The 26,801-nt window shown below is 45.3% G+C and overlaps 1 protein-coding gene across 1 annotated transcript in view; it reads right to left on the bottom strand.

Annotated features, from left to right (window-relative positions):
• Nucleotides 1–9,332: 9,332 nt before the first annotated feature.
• LOC144155210 (homeobox protein Nkx-2.5-like) overlaps nt 9,333–26,801 on the bottom strand; it is a 39,525-nt gene continuing 22,056 nt past the window's right edge. Inside the window, exons 2-3 of the mRNA XM_077686518.1 lie at nt 16,869–17,041; nt 9,333–13,109 (exon numbers count right to left, since the gene is read on the bottom strand). Coding sequence (XP_077542644.1) covers nt 12,783–13,109; nt 16,869–17,041 — 500 coding nt within the window. The 3' untranslated portion in view covers nt 9,333–12,782. The remainder of the gene's footprint in view (nt 13,110–16,868; nt 17,042–26,801) is intronic.

Raw genomic sequence — 26,801 nt, forward strand, 5'->3', positions numbered from 1 at the left:
GTTCAAGCTGCTCCGCCTCGGTGGGTGGCGCTCATGGCGGTGCCTCGATACGCGTGCGTAGCTTAATTAATCCCACTGTATTAAACCTAACCGGGAGAGTAAAGGTTACGCTTGCATAACTTGAGAACGAGGAGAAAAAGGATCAGCTGTCACGGAGAAAGACGATAAGGGGCCCCACAACGTAGCTAGCGACCATAAACGGATAGCTTTGTCCTTTGGAAAACGATAGGTCAAAATCCAGAAATGGCGGTTCATGGCGCAAACGAAAGTGATAAACAAATAGCGGTCATTGCCAAAAGCCTGGAGAAGGAAATCGAGAGGCAGCGTGCAAAAGACTGGAAATACAATGAACTGATTGGTTTTATTCAAGGAAAGATAATGGGCGTTAAAGAACGCAACTGCTGGAAAGGAAAAAGAAAGAAAGGATCTGTACGTGGAGCAAAGAAATCAAGAAAGTCGTGGAAAAACTGCAATAAGCACCGAGAGAGCACAAAGGCCTAGCGATTGCAAATGAAGGCAGACGAATTAGCTTTAATATGAAATTTGTACCGCCGAAATAAACTGTAAGTGGAAAAACTTGTAGAGCAAAGAATGTAGCGAGAAAGTGATGGGCGTCCAACAAGCGAGCAAAGTGTAAAGGCGCACTGAAAATGGTTTGAAAATATGTAAAGAGGCTGCGGATAAGGTCTAGAGAAATACGAAGTCATGCATAGATGCCAAGGGTAAGCTGAAGGAGGAAAAAGTGCAACTTCACTTTTTTTTTAATAACAGAAGTTTGGAACAACTGAGAGAGCTTTACATCGTTTAACAGATGGGGCAATAGAGGGCCTACTATAGATAGAGGACTAATGTTAAAGGACCTAACTTTGAAAAAAAAAAAAAATCTAAAGGAAACGTCGTTATAAATACAGTAATACCTGGCCGGTTGAAATTCCAAAAGAGGTGACTAACCAGCTGAGTGAATGAAGCAAGTCACCACTGATTCTAGCGAGTGAAAAACTGATAAAAGCAAAGCAACTACCGCACGATTGGCGTACGAAAAGGGTGGCGTACTTTCGCCGATGGGCTTACTATCGCCGCGAAAGAAAATTGAAAAAAAAAAAAAAACTTGCCCCTAGAAAAATGTTCTCCCAGCATTGAATGTATGAAAAAAAAAAAAAAAAGTCGACTTTTAAGCGTGTTCGGTGTGCAGTGCTCCATAGGGCTACACGGGGAAGGTATAAAGGTATTTAATAAAGGTATTTAATAATTTTATTTATTTAATTATAATAATTAATAATAATAATAATAATTATATTAATTTAATAAAGGTATTTAAAAATTTAATAATTTTATCTTATAAAGGTATTTAATGAAGGCCCTTCATAAAAAAATTTCCCTCCAGCAATGCATATTGTCGTAGTGGTGAAGCTGATTTTGAAAGAGCTAGGTGCAAAGCAGAGCGGCCCACGTATCTATCCGACAATCCCACCCTAAAGATGCATTTTTTGCAAAGCATTTTCGTATAGCAGTGAAGCTGGTTTTAAAGGGCTGGGCGTACAGCAGCGTGGTTAACGCATTTATCGAGTTCCCATTGAGGAGTTTGCGGGAATAATAAAGCGAAGCGTTAGTGTGCTCACTGATGCCGTTGTACGCCGATACGCCCTGCAGGAAAGCAAACTTTTTCTGACGATGATGAATGATCGTGGGTAAAGTGAAAAAAAAAAATCGCTTCCTGCGCCCGGAATCGAACCTGGAGCCCTCGCGTTATGAAGCCGGGGTCTATCCGATTGCTCCATTTCTACACGGCCTTAGTGGTTTGGAAAACTCCGACGGCAACCAAATAATCCGTCACGAGAAGAATGGCGTTGCTCTGCGTGTCTTAAGTATGTTAGCCACATGACGTTAGGCCTTACTTCTTATTTTGAGGTTTAGAACGTTAGGGCTAACGTCATATCTTGGGGTTTAACACCTCAAACCGCACTGAACGCCAAGCAGCAGATAACCATTCGCGCCGTACACCCCAAGACCAAATGTTAGGCCTACACCAGAGAGTTGCTTAGGGTATTCTAGAAATATCGTGCGTACCACCAGAATAGCACATACTAGCAGTGTGGGATTGGCCAGCGAAATAATCCATCATGAGAAAGCTTCGCGTTCAACCATCGTCGTCGTTATACGGAGGGGAGCATGGTTTTCCTTTCCTTAGGGTGCGGAAAACATAAATGCCCGTTTGCGCACATTTTAGGCCAATGTAATAAAATCCCGAGACCTACATAAATCCGCAACTATCTGCTGCGGCACGCTCCATAGTTCAAATTCAGTTTCGGTGTGTAGGCCCAAAACAGTTTTCTTTAAGGAATAGTAACACCGATGAGCAGAAATTAACGATACTCGTGAAATCTTCGCCCAGGAACACCCTTCACTTGAAGTTTAACCCATGCCCCCCCCCCCCCCCCCCCCGTCTTTCTACTTCAATCTCTTTATACATTTTTGCCATACACCGGCCCCGTGGTGACTTTAGGTAAAAAAATTCAATAAAAACGCGGCCTACCGGGATAAGATGGTCACCCATTGCCCATGGCTTTTCTCCTTTACCCCTTCGCTATTATTTCACCAAACGCGTCTCTCTCTCTCTCTCTCTCTCTCTCTCTCTCTCTCTCTCTCTCTCTCTCTCTCTCTCTCTCTCTCTCTCTCTCTCTCTCTCCAATAAAATGTTTAAATTTAGTTATATAGCTAGTGGGTCGGGTAATAAAGCCGATATTTACAACTTTCCAAACAGCGGAGTTCGCTATTACGGCATTTTACAATATGCGCATCGGCGTGACAACCCATTGCTCCGTCCACTGGTGTAAGGAAGAGGGGGCCATGCTGAGGGGAGCAGTGCCCCCGCCCGAAATTTCCGGCACCGTCGTCGACACCAAGTTTTCCTACCATCAAATAACGACAATCGATAACTCTTTCTGCCGTAAGCGATACTACCAAGCTTACGCGGTTTCAACGTTTCTCTCCCCACGACGATAAAGCCTTTGTATTGTCCCGGAATGAACGCAAAAATCAAGAAAACAATCCTGGGGCTATGAAAGGTACACCTGCTGCACCCCCACTTTTTTGCCCTTAAACTCAGAATTGATTTTTTTGGCGTGCTTCCTTAAGCATCTCTCATCAAGTTTGCTTTCTCTTTTTTTACCGAGGGGGTGGAGGATGGCTTGGCGCCTCCTAAAATAAAATCCTGCGGTCGAAACTACCTCCATACTTCAGGTTTTTGTTTTTCTCTGTTATTTCGGCTTTAAAAAGTCCAACTCTTAGTGACCCATAGCCATTACTGACCCAACCTGCTTCATGCTTTCCTTTTTCTTCGTCCCATACACTGACCTTTCTGAACATTAGAGTGAAGCCGCGTGAGTTTGGCTATTAAAAGGACATCAAACTGTGCGGAAGATAAGAAAACGATTGGGGCGATGGCGAAAGAGAAAATGTTCGCACTGCCGCTGGTCGTATGTTCCTCGTCTTCGGCCGTCAGATGAACGCCCGCAGCTCCATAAAGCTCTATCGCAGAAGGCGCGGTACGCAGTTCATTAAAAAATTTTGCAATTTTCTTGACAAGTCGCCTGGTCGTCACTAAACAACCTCGTATTCCTTACCAATGCTTCGCCGTTACTTTGTAATTTATCCCTCGGTGTTATCTTAAACGCTTTCGCAGAATGACGTTAAGTGATGGCGTTTTCTTTCGCGCTTTTCCCCCTTTCCGCCGTAACTCTTCTACAGCATCGAAAGCAGCTAGCCGCCATTTCATTTTCTTCACCAATGTTTTCTTCAACCATCCGGGGCTGCCTGGCCCAGGGGGACTCAGGTGCTGTACCTCAGAATGACCCGATCGCTGGTGGCTGGAGCGCCCTGCGGAAATGACGGGACCTTTGCATTTCTCACATCCGCTATTTTTGTTGTTGCCTTTTTTTACACTGCTTTCAACGTGGCATTGCGTCGTGCGTTTGCTTGCGCTTGCAGTGACCGCCGTAACCGGCGCCCATTCATGGGCCGGCTGTGCTGACCATTTTAAACGACTTCTACGTTTTAGCGGAAGCTAGTACCTCTCCTCCGTAGACCAACCGCTAACTTCGCTCTCGGTGCTGTGTTCTTTGTGACGCAGCTGTGAGCATAAGCCCTCTGAGTGGAGAGAAATTCTGCGCATTTCTCACGCAAGTTCACTTACTATCGATTTGTTCGGCGTTTTAGCACTGAGTGCTCGCAATGAATTAGTATTTACGTTGTTAATTACGTTGCGTATTGCCCCGCGCGCTTTGCCCCTCTCTTGCCGAAGGTGAGCATGTCTGAGTGGCCAGCTTTTTCTTTATCTTTTTATTCCCTTTTTTTGTTGTTGTTGGGAGGCTTGTAAGCGCAGAAAATCTTCGAAAAGGCATAGTCTGTTCATTCGTGTTACTCTATAAGCCTTCAGTTTTATACTGTGGTGACTCGACTGGAAAATACCTGTGCCAGCATTTCTCACCCCATCGCAGCAGGAAAGTGTGTTACCCCGCAGTGCCAAGTAACGTGAATGAAGAATTCCCTGCTAGTCGAAAAAGGCTGCATGCAGTAAGCGTTTTCCAAAGCGTACTTTTGAGTATACAGTACAGCGTTTTCACCTGCTCGCCCTCTCCTTGGTAGCACAGATTACGCGTACTTAACGAAAAGGGGGAGGTAGGAGCGGTTGCTTGAGAAAGGAATTAAATAGGCCCACTGAATACATTTATACGCCTTCATTTAAGAAATCCCCTCTTAGGCTTTACAATTTCATTTCATGTTGTAGTTTTATAGCGACGCTGTATATGGCTCGAGTTTTTTTTATTTTTTTTGTCATGATCATAATAAGCTTTCCGGCGAAGCAGAAGTTATCGCGAATACTCTGGAGCTAATCTAGCTAATGTAGCTTTTTTTGAACAAATCACACTGAAAAGACGACTACATCATTACAACAGGTTTCATTAACTCTCATGACTGGTTCGTTCACTGTAGAGTTTACACAAAGTTTCATCTACTGTCATGACTAGTTAGTTCATCTACTGTCATGACCGTAAACAATGCGGAATTTCCGTCTGCTGCCAATACATGGGCTTTTGAGTGAGTAGTATGGTGCAAGAAAAGCCTGTAATTCGTGTTATATTCGAACGGTATCGAAACAAATATTACGACATGACTGCACAACCGTGAGAAGCTCCCCCTTTTCCGAAACAACTATCAGTATCAGCTTTTATACAAATAACGTGAAGCCGCCGTTCGTAAGCCATTCCATCCGCACCACAGAGCCGCCGTGAAACATATAATTCCGTATTCATCGGCTAGGATAAAAATGCAGTCCTTCAAACTTTCATTATGGTAATTAATTCAGAAAGCGGGTCGTCGCAAATCTCAAACAAACCTGTTTGTTTTTTTTTTTTTGCACTGGGTCTGCGCCACTGCCAATAATACGCTCGTACATAAAGCGCGTCAAATTGCAATACAAAGCGCATTTGTTATCCCTTGTGTGACACCATTTTCATGAGTATTTCAACAGCTGCGCTGTCCAGCTATGTAAGCAAGGCTGAGTGTCAATAATTTCTCCGTCGTTTTTGGCGGAGCAGCCCGAAATATTTTGCGCAACACTAGGCTCTCTGTTTCAGTTAATTACCGACACCAGCAAAACTTCATTTTTGCAGGGGTGCAGCTGGGACAAATATGGCCAGCGTTAAATTGCAATGCGCATGACTAATAAGGCTTTCGCAATAAGCACGGTTTGCTCCCCTTTCTTGTCTTTTATTGTATGTTCCGCTACTCTATTCAAACTTGCCCAAGCGTCATCCTTTGCGAGTGGTTCTCTGCAGTACTACAATTCTCCTGCGTAGTCAAACCCCGAGATCTTGCTAAATGCAAGAAATGTGGCTTCCTGCGCAAGCATGAGGTTACCATGTGCTTTTGCGAGCCATTTTTATGATTACCTGGGGAAAATCACCCAAAAAACAGGAGGCACAAATTAACCTATAAGGAAAAGTGTTTTCAAGCTACGCTGCATTTCACGAACTCCACGCAGCGGGCAGGGCTGTTGAATAGGCGACAAGAAACACAAGAGGACTGACACCTTGCTTCGGGCTCCAGGAAACCTCCTTGGATGTAGACTACAAGTATGACGCCCCATATGTCGGCATTTCCGTGCTTACCCCACAGGTCCTCCATAGCATCAAACTTAAACAGGTTTACACACTATGTGATTTCGTCGGCCTACTTCCCCACAATGCTCCGGAATTACCAGTTCTACATTCTATGCAGCCTTGTAAGTACCTAACGCTTTACAAGTAATGGCTTACTTGTCATCGATAACATTTTACTGTAATTTTGTAACGTTTCAATTACTTCCTTCAGAGAGTACCGATCCTTGCAGTCTTATTACTTTTTTCTTGTAATCGATTACAAAGTGACCTGTTACAATATTTCCCTACAACACCGCTCCCGTCGGCCGTGCCCGTCATAGAAATTTTCAGAAATGTTCTTTTATCTCACACAAGCGGAGCTGTGCTTTGAAATTCGGCACGGTAGCGTGCACCGCTAAAAGAACCTTTGCACGCACGCACGCGCGCGCGTACATACACGCACACACACGCGCACACGCACGCATTCGCACACGCACACGCACACGCGCACGCACTCACGCACGCACGCACGCACACGCACGCACACAAACACATACACACACAGGGTAGCACGTGCGCTACCGTAATAAAAAAATTTATTAGAAGCTGCGGGTCCGCAAAGCTCTCCCTGACACACTCTCCCACATTCTTATCTCCTTTGTGCAGACCCTTCCTAGCAATGCAAAACTCAAAAAGGTGGCTTCGCTGCACGACTTAAATTACTCCACGTAGCGCAAGTTTTAACATTGGCTTTTTTGCGCAGCACGCCAGCTATGCGAAAAAGCCACACACAAAAGGCAGAATATAGGCGTTTGAGTAACTTTTGGCTTCAAGAACAAATTCTTTGACCATATATAGTACACGCTTCAGCATGAAAGACACGAAATGTGGAAATATAAAAAGTATGTGGGCTACCACCTTAGGTGCAAGTGCTAATTGCTTGACATGGCAGGAATTAACATAAATCGTGAGGTCCCTCACCACTTTAGGAAGCCTAAAAGGGGTCCCCGGCACAGTCATGGCATAGAACAACTAATACAGTTTTCTTTTCCGATTACATTTTTAAGGCTGTTATTGCAATTGTAACCTGTTACTTTTTACGGTGAAATTATTGTAATTCTAATTCTAATCAGGTACCTTTCTCAATAACGTTTGCACGTCTGATTCCATGGAATGAATTGGGGAATAATTCGGAGCGAAAGTACAGCGTACTATTTGACCCGAAGGTGAGGTCGGTGCTGTGTGGTTACGCAATGTATGCATGAGATTTTCATGCTCCAGCGCAGGTAAATTATTTCAGTAAAACTGTAGTCTCGGCAATGTCATGCGACGAATTCGTTAATTCGTTTCCTTGGATGCATGAATTGGTTCCCCGTAAAGTACTGTGTAGCCAGCCGGGCTCGGCGCCTGTTCCGCATCCCTGCCTTTCCTATCGCTTTAGCCGGCTCCCCCTACTCCCACAGGTGTGCTGTGGCGAAGCAGTCCAACGGGACAGTCTAGAGTCTACACTCCGAAAAATTCCGGAGGTCTCTCTTGCCGCGCTGCGCCTCAGTGACCAATCGCTGAGCGCAAGGCGAAAAAGCCTAACGAACAACAATGGCTGATAATCCAATTGGCACGAAAACGGGAACTGCGTTGTGCATTACGATATAGAAAACTTTGCTCTTGTACTCATCAATCTCCCAGAGCAGGCCACATCTTTCGAGCGAAATTTTGTAATGCGACTCATCATTGGCCTAATTTACTTTTTTGAGCGCAATGATTAATCATTCGGGTACGCTACGGAAAAGGAGAAGTACACGCATGTCTATACGTGAAGAGCAAAATTTTTTTTTTTTCAACTTTAAAACTACAAACACTAAAACTCCAGAAGGAAGCGAATTACCTCCTTGTCACCTATGAGTAACTCAGCCAGTGCACGGAAACCTTTATTATTTGCTGCTGAAGTGGAGTCCACTCCTGGGAGTTGACGTAGAATTTATTCATCATTAACAACAAAGAAAAGGATTCCACCGGGTCTTTAATGCACAAAAAGGGCGCACATCTTCCCGCTTCGCTGCAACGGCACAATCAGTGAATAAATGTTTTTCTTGATTTTTCCAGCACAAGCGCAGAAAACGCGGGACACACACTCTGCCGCATGAAGAATGACTTCGCAGCTCGTAGTTCAAGCAGCAAGGAGTTTTTTTTTTCCTTCTGCAACAATTATTAATTTTCGGATATAATCCCCCGATGCTGGGAAGATTTATTGCGGGCTTTTGAAAAGAGGCGGAGAAAACCGTGCGGGGGAGGGGAGGGGAAGATAACACACGATGTGATGCCGGAATAACCTTCTTGGTTACAACAACTAAAATAAAAATCAAACCAGAAAAAAATGATATACTAATACACAAAAACATGATACAAACACTCACGTATGCGTTGTTCACAGTGCTGTTAGGTAAGTCTGGTCCCACAACAACACATTTTGTATAATTGGGCTCAGTACACAAACTGCTCAACCTGGTGTTTCGATAAGTGTATTTTTGCACGTTCTTGAGAACATTTCTTTCTTTGTACAAACGAAAAAAGTTATGCGAGGCCCTTGTTGCTGGGCCTAATTCTTGTGTTCACAGCAGGTTGCCGAAAAAGACAAAAGAAGTGAAGTGTCTCACACCCCGGTACCCTGAGGTGCCTAAACGTCCTTTCAATGGAACTAGCTTACGATGACTTACGATTAGTAAAGAAAGTGTTGCATCGCCGGTACAAAATATTTGCCGAGAAAATAATGCTCCTCTAACATGGGCTCTCCAACATTACATGTTTCTTTTCGCTTCAAAACAAAATTTTTTATCTGAATCATTTTAGTCATTGATATAAACCATATTTTGATATGTAGTTATCGTTCGGGAGACCAATGAAAAAGGAAGAAGTTGGGATTTCCCGTACAAAAAGGCAAGCACTGGGATCTTCATCCTAGGTTCAGCACCAAGCTGCCGTATGGGATTGAGGTTTCAATAGCGCGCAGAGTATTGCCGAAGCTTCGGACCTATGTTCGGGAAGTTTAGGGTGTACGAAAGGTCTAAATCGTGAGGTCGATCAGACGTGGCAAGAGATCTACCGAAAAGGCTGGTTCACGTATGGTATTGTCGACGACGCCCAAGATGTTTATGATACAGTTGAACCTTCGGGGGCGCACGGTCCGTTATTTGAAAAAAAAAAAAAAAAACCAAATGTAGTAATGCGGAACATCTATGTGAGAATGAAAACCTGCCCCCGAAAAAAATAGCAAGAAAGGGAATTTAGACCTTACGGTGATGCATGTTTCCTCTCTACAAAAGCGTTGAATTCGCCGTTGTTTTCGGTTATTCAATTTGTATTATGTTTATGTCCAAATATCTGGGTCCCGTAGCCTAGCCGTTATCCCGCACAGCTGCATACGGCACTTGGGTCCATCACTGGTTTTATTGTAAGCGTTCCAAGCACGTGAATAGCTTGTTCCTAGGAGGAGTGCGCTATACACAATTGCACGTATAAATTCGTCCAACAAAACGAACCAATTTATGCTGCGTGAACAGCGACGTGTGTCAAAAAATTCGATCATTGTTAGCATAGTCGGGTTCGGGGTAAAGGGGTTATCAATGCCCGCGGGAGCCAGTCTGAGTTAGTAGGATGGGATCTCACTTCAGCAATCCAATTTTTATATCTCAGGCTTGCTAAGTGGAAGCAATGCAAATTTGTTATTCAATACATTTGATTTCAAGTTCAATGCCATCTGCTTCATATTACGTGCAATTCCCGCAATTAGCTTTACAACTTGGAAGAGGATAAGCAAAGGCGAGGGCTCCGTGTATCGTCTCTAATGTGCCATTATTTTCCTACACATATCTGAATCGACATTGTTGCCACTTCCAACCCCTGATGGATGGTAGCGTAAGTGCGGAGGAAAATAATATAAATGAGCTGGTCTTCCCCAATATTTGGCGACACGCGAAGCTTTGTTTTGTTCAGCGAAACCTCGGTAGTTCACTCTACTTATGAGCGCGAGCATTCCACGGGTTTAAAAATAATTAAAAACAGGCTAATAATGGAGCCCGCAACTCGGCTGTAGCAATAGGGTGAACTTCGTTCAAAGTACCCCGTAACTGCAGGAGAAATGTTCGTTCAGCGTGAGCTCGTCGCCGTGTTCCTACAGCGTTGTACCCGAAATCCAATATGGGAATCATTGCGCTCCGCCTTAGGCTTTAAAAATGGCGCTGCCTTTAAATTTTTTCTTCTTTTTTGCGCACATTAAAAAAAAAAGGTATACGTCCCGCAGAATAATGATCCGAGGCGGAGCAAGATGCGCGGGTCTACGACATCGTAAATACGAAAACCACACATGCAGGGTAAGCACGGCTCAGCAAAAGGAGAAAGAGAGAGAGAGAGAGAGAGAGAGAGAGAGAGAGAGAGAGAGAGAGCGAGTTAAAATCATCCTGATTAAAATCAGCGATAGCACAAAAATTCAACGTTCCTAATGGACGGATTAACTTTAAATAAGGGATACACCGAGGGATGCAGCTCTTGGAATTACTGCGAAGAGGGGCGAGAAGCAAGCAGAGCGACAAGCAGTTCAACAGTCAAGATAATAGACTACGAGCAACATGACGCGGCAAGCAAAGAGGAGACAGAAGTTACATGGCTAAACCAGGGGCGGTATTCTCGTAACTGTCCCTTTTGAAAACGTCCCTTTTGAGTCCCTTTCATCGTGACGTACTTCCGGTTAAGCAGTGGGCGTTGGCAGTAGGTTTGCCGCGCTTGCGTTACGTCACTTCCGGTTGTTTGCTTTTAGCCAATCAGGGCTCGCCAAAAGGGACACTTTTGAAAAGGACGCAAAAGGGACAAAACTCGAGAATACCGCCCCAGAGCCGGATGCATTCTGAGACCAGGGGCAGTGCTGAGTTTGTCTGATGCGCACCTTCGTCAGGCTTTTGAGAAGCAGCTAATCGATGGAAAACGGGTGCCAGCAGCGCGTTATTATTGGGAATTCGAAAGGAATGAGATCGGATGCAGAGACTAAAAGGAAAAAAAAATAGTATGGGATTTCTCTCTTAGACCGTTTTTTTTTTTTAATCCTAGCAATCCCGTGTTCATCATTTATATTACATTATTAGGTCTGGGGGTCCTAACCTGGCTGGTCATACCCTATCTTCCATGATTTATCTAAAAGGAGGTTATAAAGCCATCTGTAAAAAAACGAACAAAAAAAATATCCAAATCATCCAGATTTTGCAGCTTACCCGGAGCACATCTTAGGAAATACACTGGGAAGTTTCCTCCTTTTTCTTCTTTCTTTTTGCAGACAGTTTAACTGATTTTTGCGAGCATGCTAAATGCAACAGCCAACTATGCTGAAAGCGGTCGTCTTTAAAAGGCGGAGACGTGCTTCACAGCTTGCACAGGCAAATAAGGCGCGTATTACCCCGGGCTTTCTTTGGGATGTGCTTTCGTTTTATTAAACTTATGGTCCCGACTTCCAAAAAAAAAAAAAAAAACAGATCTGTGAATCCACCGGGTGGGCTTGTCTTGCGCAGCTCTCTTCGTAGATAATTTTTACGCGGAGAAGTTTCAAAACTGTCATTTTGCAGATAATCCCAGATTTTGAATTGCATAGTGTGTTTGGCAATGTCTTGATTCTGCAACTATCCTTTCTGCCAACGCTGCCTTTGAAAGTTCTGAGCTACTGCCCCATGTTCAGATGGATAAGGCAATCTGAATGGCGCACTACGTGTTCACTTCACTCTATGCGAGATGCCTCAATATATGAAAGCCAGCGCTGACCACGGAGTCCGGCATGGTTATTCCTCGCGTTTCAAACGTTAGCGCCGATTGCGCCCCTTAACTATCCACGATTTTACAAGTCTTTAATGGACACCCTGCTGGTGAGGTATACGCGTAGTGGAGGAATACGCATTATAGTTAAGTACATCGGAGTTTCGTTGACGTGCACACCGAAATCACGCGTTCACGACCCCGTTAGCATTTCGCTGTATCAGAAACGCGCCCCCAATCCCGAGATCAAACCAGCTTTGCGCGTACCATTAGAATACCTTGGTCACCTTGCCACCACTATGCGGTGCTACTGAAACAGGTGGGGCAGAGATGGCGCGACCCGCACCGTCTCGTTTCGGGCTTCCTTGTCCTTACAACTGTGGCTCGGTTGTTGAGCCCACGCCCGTCATCGAAGCGCACAATTTGCATTTATTGTCGGTCAGCTGTCCTCTTTTCAATCCCGAGTAAGTTCAAATTGTATGTCGCGGTGGAGGTAAGTGTATTTGTCGCTGTATGTTAGTATCGGATCAGGCTTAGTTTGAAGCTGTGTTCGAGGCTTCTAACTGATGCACCAGCTATATTGCGCACACAAGCTTTTCTTCCTTTTGGCATCAAAGAGCAGCAAGCGGCCACAATTTCTCTCGCGCCGTTGCAAACTTCCGGTTTCGGCCCAGGCGTATGCCAATCCGTCGCAACAGATTTCTACGTGAAGGTCTGGACGGCGTTTGCGCGAAGTTTGTGCGTACAGCAAGAGACCGCTGAGCTCGGCACACGTGTATACAAACACCACACACACGCGCGCACAGGCGAGCACATCCCACGCCGCGGCCATCTCGTGGGGCCAGGCTGCGTTCACCACGACTTGATGGCGGCGCCAGCTGGCTTGTGGCCCACCATGGACTGGTAGAGAAGCGCGCCGGCCTCCTGCGGCGGCTGCTGAGGCGGTGGCGGTGCTCCCAGGGGTGCGCCGTTGGTAAAGTACGGATGCATAGAGTACGCGGGGGGCGGCGGCGGTGGCGGCGGCGGGGGTGGTTGCGCGAACGGAACGGCCGGCTTCCCGTCACGTACAAGCACGGGCACGGCCACGCGGCGTGCGCTGGCTGCAGCCACCATCTCCAGAGACTTGTCCTGCTTCTGCCGCTTGCACTTGTAGCGGCGGTTCTGGAACCAGATCTTCACCTGCGCCCCAGACACCGCAACACCAGCGTCAATCAATCACCGATGAATGGTGTCTTTGGTGCGATGAATTCTTTAGTTACCTCCATCGCAATACGTCTCGTACGCCTTGTGGCCGATCTGACCTCGAAACAAAACAATAATTAAAGGAAAAAACGAAACCCACGCAAGGAACGGCGGTACGCCCTCCTTAACATTTTCACCCAGGCTGTTCAGGAATCTCTCAAAATCGGCTTAGAAGTTGCACGCTGTAGCCGTCCTGATGTCAATGATTGTGTCGTGAGCCATTTGTGATGAACATTAGAGAGTTTTAGCTGACCGTTTCTGGCGGTCCGCTCCGCTCCGATAGCAAGCAAGGGTGCCATCGTGCATGAGTGGCGCGCTAGCGGCGATACCGGAGCGGGGCCCCGCTCCGCTAGCCGGGGCCTTTAGCGGACCGTCGCCGTAGCTCACGCTAACGCGCAGAATTTTAAGATGGCTGCCCCGTGTGAAGCGAGCGCGCTACGCGGAATCCGTTTCTTCAGTTGAAACACGAGCGATGAAACCGCGAAAGCACTTCCGAATAGGCAAAGGTGCCCCACATCTCAACGACGGTTAGAACGCAAGTGCGGCCGAACGCAAATGCGGCCGAACGCAAGTCGACCGAAGCGCGGGCCTACTTTTATGCACCACGAGAGAGACAGCCTTGCCTTGGCTATTCGAAAGTTAAACGGGTTCTTTAATAAACATTTAGGACCATTATATCGTGTCAGCGACTAAATTATATAGAAAGGGGGAAATAAGGCAATAAACTCGGCACTTCGCCTAATTTGAGTGCCTACAATGCCAGTTCTTATATTTCCTCTGGATGAAGTTTTCGTTTACACGCACACAGTGCACGAGCAGTGACGCGAACGATTCGGTGCCGAGGGAGATCAAATTATCGCTTAGCTAAAAGTGCTTCTGCTGCTGACGCTCCGGTCGCGCTGAGCGGGCCGCCGGCAGCGGAGTGGACCGTCAGAAACGGTCAGCTAAAACTCTTTATTAGCCTTGATAACAGCAATAAACCGTAAAGCCCACAACGATGTCGAGAGAATGCACGAGTAAAGTATTGACTCCAAATTTGCGTCACAATTTCCAAGAAAAAGAACGGTGACACCGGAGATTTCACATGAATGAGCACAGCGTCGAGATTATGGACGAATAGAGTTCCCTCAATATAAAAAAAAAGTATGTGTTCTGCCTCAAAAGAATGTTTGCGCATGCCGTAGACAACCAGCGAACTAGCTTTCACAACGTCGTTGTCCTTCCTTCCTTTCTTCGTTTAGATTGGCTTTCTTCCTTTACACCGCCATTTCATCCTTTACATCGTTGTTATTTCGTCGTGGTCTGGTAACAATATTTGAGGACTAGAAATTACAAATTATGCAAGTTAATACGGGTAACAAGTCATGCAAGTTAATACGGGTAATTAAGCGAGTTGAAGGATGAGAGGAACAAAAAACGCTTAAAGTACCTTGGCAGTCTCTCTCCCTCTCCTGTCTGCAGCGACGGGCGCACCACTTATTACGAAATACATGTAGGAAATGACTTTTCAACGTGCGTAATCTGACGTTAGAAAACGACATACAAGAGTTATGCACGCCTATAGCTAAGCTAAGCTAATAGGTTTTGAGGGGGGGGGGGGGAAGAGGGAGGGAAGAGGGAGGGAAGAGGGCCCGAAACTGTCTGGCGTGGTGTGCCGACACCTTGTCAGGCCCGAGGGGGAGGGGAGGGGGATGTAAAGAAGGCGATAGTGGGAAATACTAAGAGAAACATTTAATCACGCCTATAGCAATTATTAAAGTCCGCACATAAATAGGATTCATAAGTAATATTAATTTGACCTCAGGGTTTCAGTCAAACTTATCATAAGTAAAGCACGTACTATGGGCTACTGAGTAATATACAGGGTGATCAAAATTAAGTCGACAGGTTTTTTTTTTTTAATTAGGCTTTTAGATTTACGTGAACACCACCTCTACAGTGAGGTGTCACGCCCAGGGGGACAGAATTAGGTGGTGATTACTGATGTCGGTGGCTAATGAACTAAAATTGAATAATTAACTTTTTAGGGGCTGCAGTAATCAAACGTGTTTGTATTGAAAAGTTAGACGCAATCGTGTTTCGACGCAGTTTCATTTGGCAGAATTCTTCTAGCGCACCCGTACTCCGAGATATCGAACTGCGAAGTTTAATGGCCGTTCAAATGATTGCGCATGGTAGACACTGAAGACCGGCGCAAAGCTCCTCCCTTTTGTTCTGTGTTGCGATAGCGGTTCCGAGTACTGCAGATTGCGATAACGCCAGCCAAGACTGAAAGGGTGCCAGTTATCACTTTTTCCTATGCCTCCACCCTATCGTCAAACAAAACACTGCACACAGCAGGCACGTCACAAAAGGGAGGAGCTTTGCTGCGGTCTTAACTGTCTTGCATGCGTAATCATGCGAACGGCAATTGATTGATCGTAGGGTTTAACGCGCCGACGCAACGCAGGCGATGAGGCGCGCCGTAGTGGAGGGCTCCGGATTAATTTTGACCACCTTGGGATCTTTATCGTGCGCCGAAATCTCGTACACACGGGCGTTTTTGCTTTTCGCCTCCATCAGAAAAGCGGCCGCCGCGGCCGCTTTTCTGATGGAGGCGAACCCGCGACCCCGTGCTCAGCAGCGCAAATGCGAACGCCAATTAAACTTCGCAGTCCGATATCTCCGAGTACGGGTGCGCTAGAAGAATTCTGCCAATTGAAACTGCGTGGGAACACGATTGCGTCCAACTCTTCAATACAAACATGCCTGCTTACTGCAGCCACTAATAAGTTAATTATTAGATTTTAATTTCTAAGGCTTGACGTTGGGCTAGTTGGGTACACATTATTCACCCTAAAAACAGCGCAGAGACGAGGACGGAAGAAGTGACAAACTAGAGCGCTCTAGTTTGTCACTTCTTCCGTCCTCGTCTCTGCGCTGTTTTTAGAGAGATTTTAATTAAGTCACCGACGTCAATATTTACCAGCTCATTCTCTGTCCCCCTGGGCGCATAATCTCAATGTAGAGGTGGTCTTCACGTAAATCTAAGCGCCTAAATTTTAAAAGAACCTGTCGAGTTAACCTTGATCACCCTATATAACTGTTCTATAGACAGGCTGCCCGTTCCGTGGGTAAATCAGCCTAAACCCATAAACTAGCACAGGGAAAAAAGGAGGACATCCCACCTAAAACTTTACGCCAGTAATAATGACTACAATAGCAATAAGAGTGAGAACGTAAACTAGGACAAACACAGTAATGTTGAATATCACGGGAATGTCACGCAAACAGCACTGTTTATCGGTTACCTTGCGTCCAGCTGGAAACTACCTATGCTTGCTTGCAAACATACTATCTAAGAGAGTATGTATTCGGTGCTCCGACCAGTCCAATTAGTTCGAGACGCATGTATAGCGCAGGGTTCTGGATTAAGTGTGTTGTAACTTGTCAATGCTTTTTCCATTTAGTTTGAAGACTTTTATACAGTTATTACTTTGGCCGCATTCCTACATTAATGCTTGGCACAGAGGTAATAAGCACACACACACACACACACACACACACACACACACACACACACACACACACACACACACACACACACACACACACACACACATATATATATATATATATATATATATATATTCCTAGTTCACACTCTGTCCAGATTTTCGGGAGAGAGAGATCTTGCATGCTGCTAGGTAGTTTTACCTGAGTCGAAGTGAGCTTGAGGACGCTCGCCAAGTGATCCCTCTCCGGGGCCGAGAGGTACTTCTGCTGTTTGAAGCGCCTTTCCAGCTCGAACACTTGCGACTGCGAGAAGAGCACTCGGGGCTTCTTCCTTTTCCGTTGCCGCGAGCCGCCCTCCCGGCAGCCAACGGACTCTGCGCAGAGCAGCCATGGGCGCAAGTTGATTCAGCCCCGCACGCCACCACGTTCGCGGTCCGCAGAAAGAAAATCACAGCTGCGCTTCGTTCTTTACAGGGGCGGCCTGGGTGTTGGTGAGCATTTATGTGCTCTTAGTTAAGCCTTCCTGTAACCAACGCGAGCTACCGCACGTTTGGTGAGAACTCCGATATCGCTTATGAATAAGCGGCTGATAGACGGGCATAACCGTTTGTTTTTGTATTTTTTTCTTATGGACCTATCGTCACGCCGTCACGATGCCGCAACAAGTTAAATGGGGGTGAAATGAATTCTGCTCACTCAAGCTCCGAAATCAGTGCAGTAAACAGTTTTATACGGAGTGGTGGGCGATTATCACAATTAATTTACTATCTAGTATATGGAAAACTGAATATTTTTTTGCGTGTTTATTTCACCCATACACAGTGGACGCGTCCCGTGAAACGACCAAATATGCAAACCTTACGAAGGGATGTGATACAGATAATTACGCCCACCAGTTCTAGCTAATCTGTAAAAAAACGCTTCAAGCTACATTATTTTATATAATGAAATGTTTTTGGGGGATCCGTGCACAATGGAGAAAAGAGGAAGGGCAAGATGAAAATAGGCAGCAAATAATCAAACGCATCTACGGCTGACCCACAATTAAAACAACACCTCAATCTCAAACTAAGATCTTATGATAGCGAATGAATCGCTTTTCTTTTTTTTCTTCTCAGTCTAACGCGCTCGTTGGAGTTTTAAAAAAATCGCAGTTGAGCGGAACCCTCTGAAAGGTTGGGGCATATTTGTGAGCGACAGCTATCGATAGGCTTTCATTCTCGTCTTCGTGTAAGAAAAGGTGTTTTTCCTTTATCTGCATGAATAAATGCGCCTGACTTGCAGTGTTGGCGTCACATTATTTAAAACTCCGCAAGCCGAGGCTTTAATACACAACGTGCGCTCTGGAAGCATGTTGTCGCTAATTCCAAAGGCGCTAGTGACAGGCGATAATCATAGAATCATGCGCAGGCAACGATAAATGAAATGAGAGACGCGTACTTAAATGTGACTCATCACATATTTGATTGATTCATAGGGTTGATTGATTTATATTTGATTGATAAGGTTTAGCGCGCCGACGCAACGCAGGGGATGAGGCGCGCCGTAGTGGAGGGCTCCGGATTAATTTTGACCGCCTGGGGATCTTTAACGTGCGCCAAAATCTCGTACACACGGGCGTTTTTTGCTTTTCGCCTCTATCAGAAAAGCGGCCGCCACAGCAGGGAATCGAACCCGCGCCCTCGTGCTCAGTAATCACATATTTGATGACACTAAGTGGACACTTGTTACAAAACGTGATCTGGTTGGTTGTAAGACGACTACACCGAATTAAAGACGTGCAGCCACCGCACGAGCAGCGAGGCTCGAGACATCATCTTCATCAATCGAATAACGCTAGCTGCTCGACAGTCGTCAATAAAGCGGTGCCCTGACCAGGATAGAAGGATTACACCGTTGAAGACCCCCAACCGCTGAAGCAAGCCCATTGAAGAGGATGCACCGGCCCAGAACGACGCATCGCATCATCTCCCACCAGAACGGCATCTCTTCCTACCGAGCCCCATCATGGACCGTCTGAAACGGAAACGTGGCGTGCTCCGTGACTCGACTACAAAGATAATCGGCGAGTTGAAGGCCATGATGAAGTGACCGCACTGCTGATCGCTGAGCCGGCTTAACAGCTTAATATGCTTAAGCGGAAAGAGGCTGCCTTAACCGAAATAGACAAAGAGATAGAGCACCTCGTCCCCGATGAAGAACTAGACGATGAACTGAGAACTGTGGAAGATTACCGGTATTCCATCGCATAGGCTGCAACTCTATAGGCTACAACTCTATAGGCTGCAACTCTATAGGCTGCTCTATGACCTTTATAGGCTGCAACTACTCCGCCGGTACAGAACATGTCTGAAAAATAAAAACACGTACCTGAACACAATAGCCGATTTAAGTTTAAAAAAGATAAACTACCCTACGCGTAATACTGGTATTTGGAATGTCCCCCACAGCCGCACCAATTACGGCTTCCAGATGTTGCGTTACCAGCTTCCTCAATTACTGAACACGTCAGGTGTTCAGTAACAAAGTTTAATAACATTTTTAAATGATTCCAGGTTCATAATCGTTTTTCTTTTTTTTGTCTTTTTTCTTTGTTTGCGCAAACCTACGCGCAGATTGAGTGTTGCTGACTGTTTATTTATTTTTTTGTATAAATTAAAAGTGAATGTGCCGATGTACATCTGTGTATCTACAAAGTACGCCTATTTGTACTGCTGTGTGAAATTTACTTAGTTGTGTGTAATTTGTAAGTTGTGCAAAATTTACACGCATTTATGTGACTGGTGCGTTTGCTACTTTTTACTTAGTTGTGTGTTTTTTACTTAGTTGTGTGCTTTGCCATGTATATGGGGCACTCTCCCAGTCAAGCCGAGCCACGGCTTTTTGATTGTGCCCCCAGCATCGAGAACTCTTGTAGTTGTTGATGTTGAAATAAAGATGATGATGATGATGATGATGCATGGCCTTTTGCGCTGTAAGGCATCTTCCAGCCGCATGCCCTTTAACGACGACTGGTGTGGTACAGGCCGCAACCTCACCTCACGAACGAGTTTAAGGTGGATTGCCCAAACTTGAGATCCACCATTCTGACGGAGAATTAATACGTTGGCCTGCATTTGGGGACCAGTTCGAGTGGACGATACATAAGAACCTATGGCTGACAGGCGTTGACAACTTCAAGTACTTGCGTAGTTTTCTGAAGGGGAAAGCACAAGGCGTCATCAGCGGATTACCATCAACTAACGACAGCTACGCCATAGCCATGGAACTGTTGCAGCAACGTTTTGGAGACAAAACCCTGATAATAAACGACCACATCAGCAAACTCTAAACCTCCCAAAAGTAACCTCCTGCGACAACTTGAACGACCTTTAGACGCTCCATGAACGTGTAAACACTCACGTTAGATCACTTAAGAACCTCGGAGTACCTATCGAGCCCTATGGAATCATGTTGAAGACTGCGCTTTTGCAGAAGTTGCCGTATGAGCTCGTGTTCAAGTTTAACCAGTTACCTTAATAGCGCCACAAGGACAGGGAGGAATACGGCTTGATGAAGTATAGACGTTACTCGAACTTTTAAACGTGGAAGTGCGAAGACGGGAGATTACTTCAACAATGACTGAATCATACAGGTCTACCACAACAAAACCACACCGGAACCCAGTCAAGGACAACATGCAAGGTTCTCCTTCGACACTAACGGTAGCAATATCCCGTCATAGATGTCTTCTCTGTGAATCCAACGATCACCTCACAGAAGACTGCCGGGCTCAATTTACATTAGATGAAAAGAAAGCGAAATATCGAAAACAGGGTTGTTGCTTTCGCTGCGCCGGGCCATTCCACCGCACCAAGCATTGCAAGAAGGCAAGAAGACTCCCATGTCAGAGTTGCAACGGATTACACGTCACTTCCTTGTGCGATCCCAAATGGAAACGACCAACTACAGAAAAACTGACGACTGTGTTCACATGGGCGGTTGAATCTGAGGCGCCTCAGAAAACGGTTTTTGGGGGGACAGTGCCTGAAGACGCAAAACGTACCTCAGTAATCATAGAATCAGAAGCAGGGCCAAGCTCGCGTGTATCAACTGAAGGGCGAGTGATTGAGCAGGAAGCGGCCTTCTTGGAGGTGGACTGACCACGAGCTACCGACAGGGAAGAATCTTCCGAAGAAAGTTCACGGGTCTCAAAAGTCCTCGTCGAAACCGAAGCAAAAGCTTATACGAAAGAAACCGGCTAATTTTTATTTTCGTCTTCAGCGCCTGAGGCTTCATCGCCCGAGACACTTTATGAACGTTGGAAGCACGGGGAGCACCTTCTCGAGAGACCATGGAAATTTGGGCGGCGAAACAAATACCTGCACGCGTTGCGCCCTGCGCGCACGACTCCAAGGAAGTCTCCAGTTCTTCTCGACTACGGACACACCAATCAATCGCCAATGCACTGCCAGGTTCAAGATATTAGCCATCTGAAGCCAACCAGATCCATAATATTGCGCCGGCCAGGAGGCTGCTACAAAATGTGATCTGCTTGGTTGAAAGACGACGACACCGAAGTGAAGACGAGCAGCCACCGCAGGAGCAGCGAGGCTCGAGACATCATCTTCATCAATCGAATAACGCTAGCTACTCGAACTTCGTCAATAAAGCGGTGTCCTCTAACCCGCGCCTGCTTCCTGTTTTTCAACAACACTAGGCCAATATCTAACAAACCTTTCACCTAAACTCGAAAGGACAATTTTTGTGTTATAGACGCCTATAGCAACGAGGCAAAACCGTGGGGTAGTTCCCTTAGGCCTGGAAATGGATGCCGAAAGAAACCTCCATTACTTTAAATTAGTTTGTTTCTAGAATGGTAGCATTTCCTAAGATGTAACACAAATGTTTTTGCAAATTTGACCTCTGATCTTTGAGGTGCACCGCATGGGCTAAAATTGACCTATGCACAGCGGTGTCCTAAAGCCCCACCGCAGAGAATCACGACGCTTCATTTTAAGAAGTCAATGATATTTCTCATTCATTAAAATTAGTCTGCGTATTAGGCGGGCCTCTTCAGCCTCTATCGAGTAAATATTGTACCTTGGATGCCTATGCTGAAATATCGTAATCAAGAAACTACCATTTCAGGTGAAATCCGGTCCCTCTAAACGCAACTAGCGCAGTAATGCCCCGTAGAAACTTTGCAAATAGCATAGGCATTTAAAAAGCTCTATAGACTTTCGTCTGTCTATGTGATAAGCGAGCGCGCTGGAACGTATACACGTTTCTCAAAAAAGCGGTCCCGATAACATTCCCGCACCGTTCATTTCTTGTTATGTGGAATAGATATCCCAGCCCCTGCTAGTGATTTTCAAAGCCTGACTATACCAGTGTGCACTTCCTTGTGAGTGGAAAATTTATCTGGTTAATCCAATGTGTAAGTCAAACTAACATTCAACTGCGTCCAATGAGACTGTCCAATATCTCTCCTTTCAAAATGTTAACCTTTAGAACATCTCATCTGCAAACATATTAGCCAGTTTTTAAATGATAAGCTGTTGTCAGATGCGCAGCGTGGATTTTGGCGCCGACTATTTTCTGTGACGCAGATATTAACGACTTACCACGAGTTTTTCTAAAACAATATTAGGGACCAGGTAGACGCAATCTTTTTGGATTTCGCCAAGGCTTTTGGTAAAATACCCCGCAGTATACTCTTCCAAAACTTAAGGATGGAATCAATAGCATACTGCTAACTTTATTAGGGCTTATATTGACAACCATGCTCAGTATGTTCAAGTTGATAACGGCTTTCCCGAACTTATCCCAGTCACATCAGGCGTGCCCCACGGCTCCGTTCTGGGACCTATTCTATTTCGTATTTACTCTAATGATATTGCAAACGTTGCGAATCAGAACATAATTGTCAATTTCTTCGCAGATGTGTCCTGTACACATTGGTAAGACCGCCATCCGACCAAATTCGATTTAATGACAATGTAGCTAATGTCACTAATTGATGCAAGTGGTGGGAGTGATTCTAAACATCAATAAGTGCGGGCGCTTTGTCGTTGTCTGTCTCTCCTTCCTGTGTCCTGTTTCCTTTGCGGTGCTTTTCGAAATGACCAATTCAGAGTACGCTCCAACTGTGGGAGACATGTACACAAAACGGAATATAAACAAACGAGAAAATGCAGAGGGTGGCTGCAAGTGTCATTTGTAACAGGTGCAGGATGACTGATAGTGTTGCGTAAGTTACTAGTTTGCTTTGCCCTGAAGTAGCTGCAGTCTAGGCGGGCAAATCAAAGTTGGAGCTCTCGCACCTTATGTGTAATGATTTTCTACCAATTGATTTGTCCGCCTACGCAAAACCTACGTTTTGCGCGAACTCTCGTTGCAACAGCTTGAACGACATCGTATAAATATTAATATATTCATGTTTCCATCTTTACCAGCTCCACGGCAGCCTGGAATCAGTTACTAAAGAGTGTTGTTGACAGCCCAATGTTGAAATGTCCCTCGCAAAATTGAAAGCTATTTCTGAATGATACATTTTCTCTTTGTACACCTCTGTAGTGAATGCCTCTTTAATGGGTTTGGCATTGTATGTCCTCACGCATTCCTGGAGTCAAAAGAATATGCAGCATTGCAAAATAGAAATCAAAAGAAATAAATGCCACATGTGTGCGACCTCATTTTCATGCCTTGCTATCGTCTGGGACGTCAGCAGAAAGAGGTTCGAAATTGGAGACATGTAGAGGCTCGAGATGCTATCTACAATACTGCTGCTACTTCGAAAAGAAAATAGCAGGCAAAAATATAGACAGCCCTTTGTAGCGTCAGCGTACCTGGCGTGAGCTGGGCGAATTCCGCACTGGTATAAACCTACGGGCCCAACCCTCCCCCCCCCCCTCTCCCCCCCCCCCTTCCCGCCTAAAAAATGCGAAACGTGCACGTATTACGTTCAATGCCTCTAACCACTTGTTTCTTTTATGCCGAATAAACTTCACAGGCGAAAGCTAAAAGAACGCAACATTTACTCTAAATGTTTCGCTCTTTCAGATTATGATTTATCAGATGGTGATACATCAGATGATATATCATCAGACGATATACCACCATATATCACCCCGCCCTTCCGATTTCCAACTGAAGGACTGGGTGCTCTCAAGTTACTTCTAATATTGCACGCACATTACGCCAGACGAATCGATCATTTCCCCCCGAATTTTTCCATCCGAGTTTTATAGCTTCCAATCTCGTCAGTAAGTATCCATTACGTACTCACGCGGCACGCCGGGTTTTCATCCTTCCGCGTTCCTGTTCGAACCGACTTGTTTCCAGTACGTCGCACGCAGGAATCTTTTCTGCAGTTAATATTGCTAGCCTCCTCTGGCTGATTCAATCGCCACATTTCGTCCCGCAGCGCCTCTTGCTGCCGCGCGTTTTATTTCAAAGTGCTTTTATCGCCCGCAGTTGTTGTCCCGTAAATGAAAAAGCTAAAAATGCAATGATGGCATATTATTGATTCCTCATTGTCGGAGGTAATTAGGCTGCTCATCACAGCGGGAAAATGTTTCTTAAATGTACTTTTTTATGCTGATGCTTAGAGTAACCTTTAAGGCGCTCCCAACGACAACAATGAAAACGACTTAAGTCTGAAGTTTCTCGCGAGAATTTGCACGTAAAATGGCGGGAGGATTTACTTTGGTCAAGAGAATTAGGGAGTGCTTGCTGTCATAAAGGGACCCCTCGGACACTGCAGTGATTACGTGATTTATGTAATGCGAAGTTACTGTTGCAGCTCTTCTTTAATGCAAAATTGCTGCCATTGTGACACTAATGCCCCAACCATGTCATAACTGGAAAATCTCTGGGCGCTTAAGCTGGCCGAGAAGAATCTATTTAAGACTGAGATGCCGGAGCTTCAATGCAGTTACGGTCTTAGGGTGGTCGACCAGGGCGATCGCACAAGGCACCGACGAAACGGGGACGCCTCCCCCCTCCCCCCCCCCCCCCCTTTCTCTTTCTCCCTGTTCTCTCCACTTGGATCTGTAAAGAAGAGACTTCGGCGGTACACTTCGAAGCGAGGGAGAAAAAGCCTGTGTCTAAATCATTCCAAATTATCAAGCCTTTACCGAGAAACATGGACCCACAATTTCTCATATAAAACGAGAGTGCAAGGTGGAATCGGCCTTTCGAGGAACCACTTGAGGAGGCTTCAGGAGACCGTATTCACACAACTAACTAAAGTGTGACTTTTGCCTTCCGACACTTATGCTTAAACAAAATGCTGAAACAAGAACAAAACTTACGCTGAAAGGGCGCCTTGTCGCTAAGTTATCGGTTCGAAAAGTAAGCTATACTTAAGTAGAAAAAAGTGAAACACAATATTGAAAAGGTTACTTTTGAGTAGAGATGGATTTTCTTGCTACTATTGTTACTATGTGCATGCATGGATATGAAAAAAAAACCGTACAATGGTCTGGCTACTTCGGAAAGAGCGGTTACATTGGTTACATTTCCGGGGTCTGACATTATTTTAAGGCCAAAGCTGCTTTTATTTTATGAGAGAGAACAAGAATAAATCTTTATTTATCGAGCAAAGGCTGATGTTATGGGCTTTGCCCCGTGGAAGGTACCCCTGGGATTTCTTGGCTTCGATTAAAATTGCCTCCCCCCCCCCCCCCCCGTGTTGCAAACAAATTGAAGAAAAACTTTATTACGGCAAACCGTGGCTACAGCTGTCTTCTCTTACGCACGTATCTAAGCAGGGATCTTTGTTAAAGGAAAGAAAGACTGAAATGCTGAAATTACTGGCGTGTGTTGAAAGGTTTAAAGAGAAACAGAAGAGACTGAAGAATGACCTTTAAAGTACAAGAGAAAGCCTAATTTCCGTATTAGGCTCACTAACCTGATCTATCCTGACAAGCCTCGCACGGTCTACAACATTACTTGAGGAAGTAGTGCTCATATTGACAGCAATCATTTGGCCCCGCTAGACTTTTGCCCCAATGGGTGAGGAAAAGTGGTGTGCCAACCCCAGACAACACCAGGAGACACTTTTATACAGCACCAAAAAAATTCATTATTATAAAAATAAGATATGTGCATTTTCTATGCAAAAGCCCGAACATGTGCTCCCCCCGCCCTCCACTGTCAAAAAGTTTAACGCTGAAACTTGTCCTAACAATATGTCACCTGGAGCTAGCGCACCCGCTGTGTTAGTTCTTTAGTACTCAGAGCCGCAATTCCGCATTTCTCCGATCTTTTCTTGTCTCTATGGTCCTCTGCGCAGCACAATTAACCAATGAGGAGGTGCGCGCACGTGGTATTGCTATAAAAATCTATAACTTTACGGGCGTATTCTACGAAAAAAACAAAGGACGCTTTATCGGTCCTTCACTACGGATATCTTATCCCTGCTGCTGCTATTTGAAAGTAGCTATAACACTACTTCTTTCGCTTTAATGCCCGCAGTATTCGTGATTTTAACACACTGTTGGTTGCTGATAATGGTTTACAGTCTTTAAAGTCACACAGACAAACTCAGACAGTCAGTCAGTCAATATCGGGGCTTACTTAGTGCGCGCAAGCTTCTTGATGAATAACTGCAGTTGTCTGGCATTTTGGTTAATGCAACTAACCTTCTTTTTTTTTTTTTTTTTTTACTGGCAAGCTTCTTTTCGTTCCTGCATTTTAAACAGCATTGTCAGCTTGAAATGTATGCGACATGGTCGGACCTTAGGCGGCGTCATGCATGAGAACCTAATTCTTGCTGGCGCATTGATTCGCGGTCCTCGTTGCAGGGTTGAGCCACCGAAACACATAGCTGGCGAGGAGGAACTGTCAAACACAATTTTGTTTTACGATTAGGCATCCTCCTAAAAAACGAACATAATCAACCACAAAAAGGTAATTGTAAAAAATATATACCATCCCTTCCTAAAGAAAGTTGAGAGAAGCGCGGAAGCGACGATTTTTTTGCGCACTAAGTAAACGCATTTACGAACAATCTAAATGTATACCGAAACGTTATTTCTGAAATTTATACTGTTGTACTCCTCCTTCATCTTATCCATAACCGTTCCTTTTTCGCGATTTTCAACTTACCGTTTTAACACAATATAAGCGCAGTTTCGCGCATGGAGA

The sequence above is a fragment of the Haemaphysalis longicornis genome, unplaced genomic scaffold (genome assembly GCF_048455015.1).
Source record: "Haemaphysalis longicornis isolate Haplotype H1 unplaced genomic scaffold, Haemaphysalis longicornis Haplotype H1 scaffold_1, whole genome shotgun sequence".
In the NCBI taxonomy this organism is placed as follows: domain Eukaryota; kingdom Metazoa; phylum Arthropoda; class Arachnida; order Ixodida; family Ixodidae; genus Haemaphysalis; species Haemaphysalis longicornis.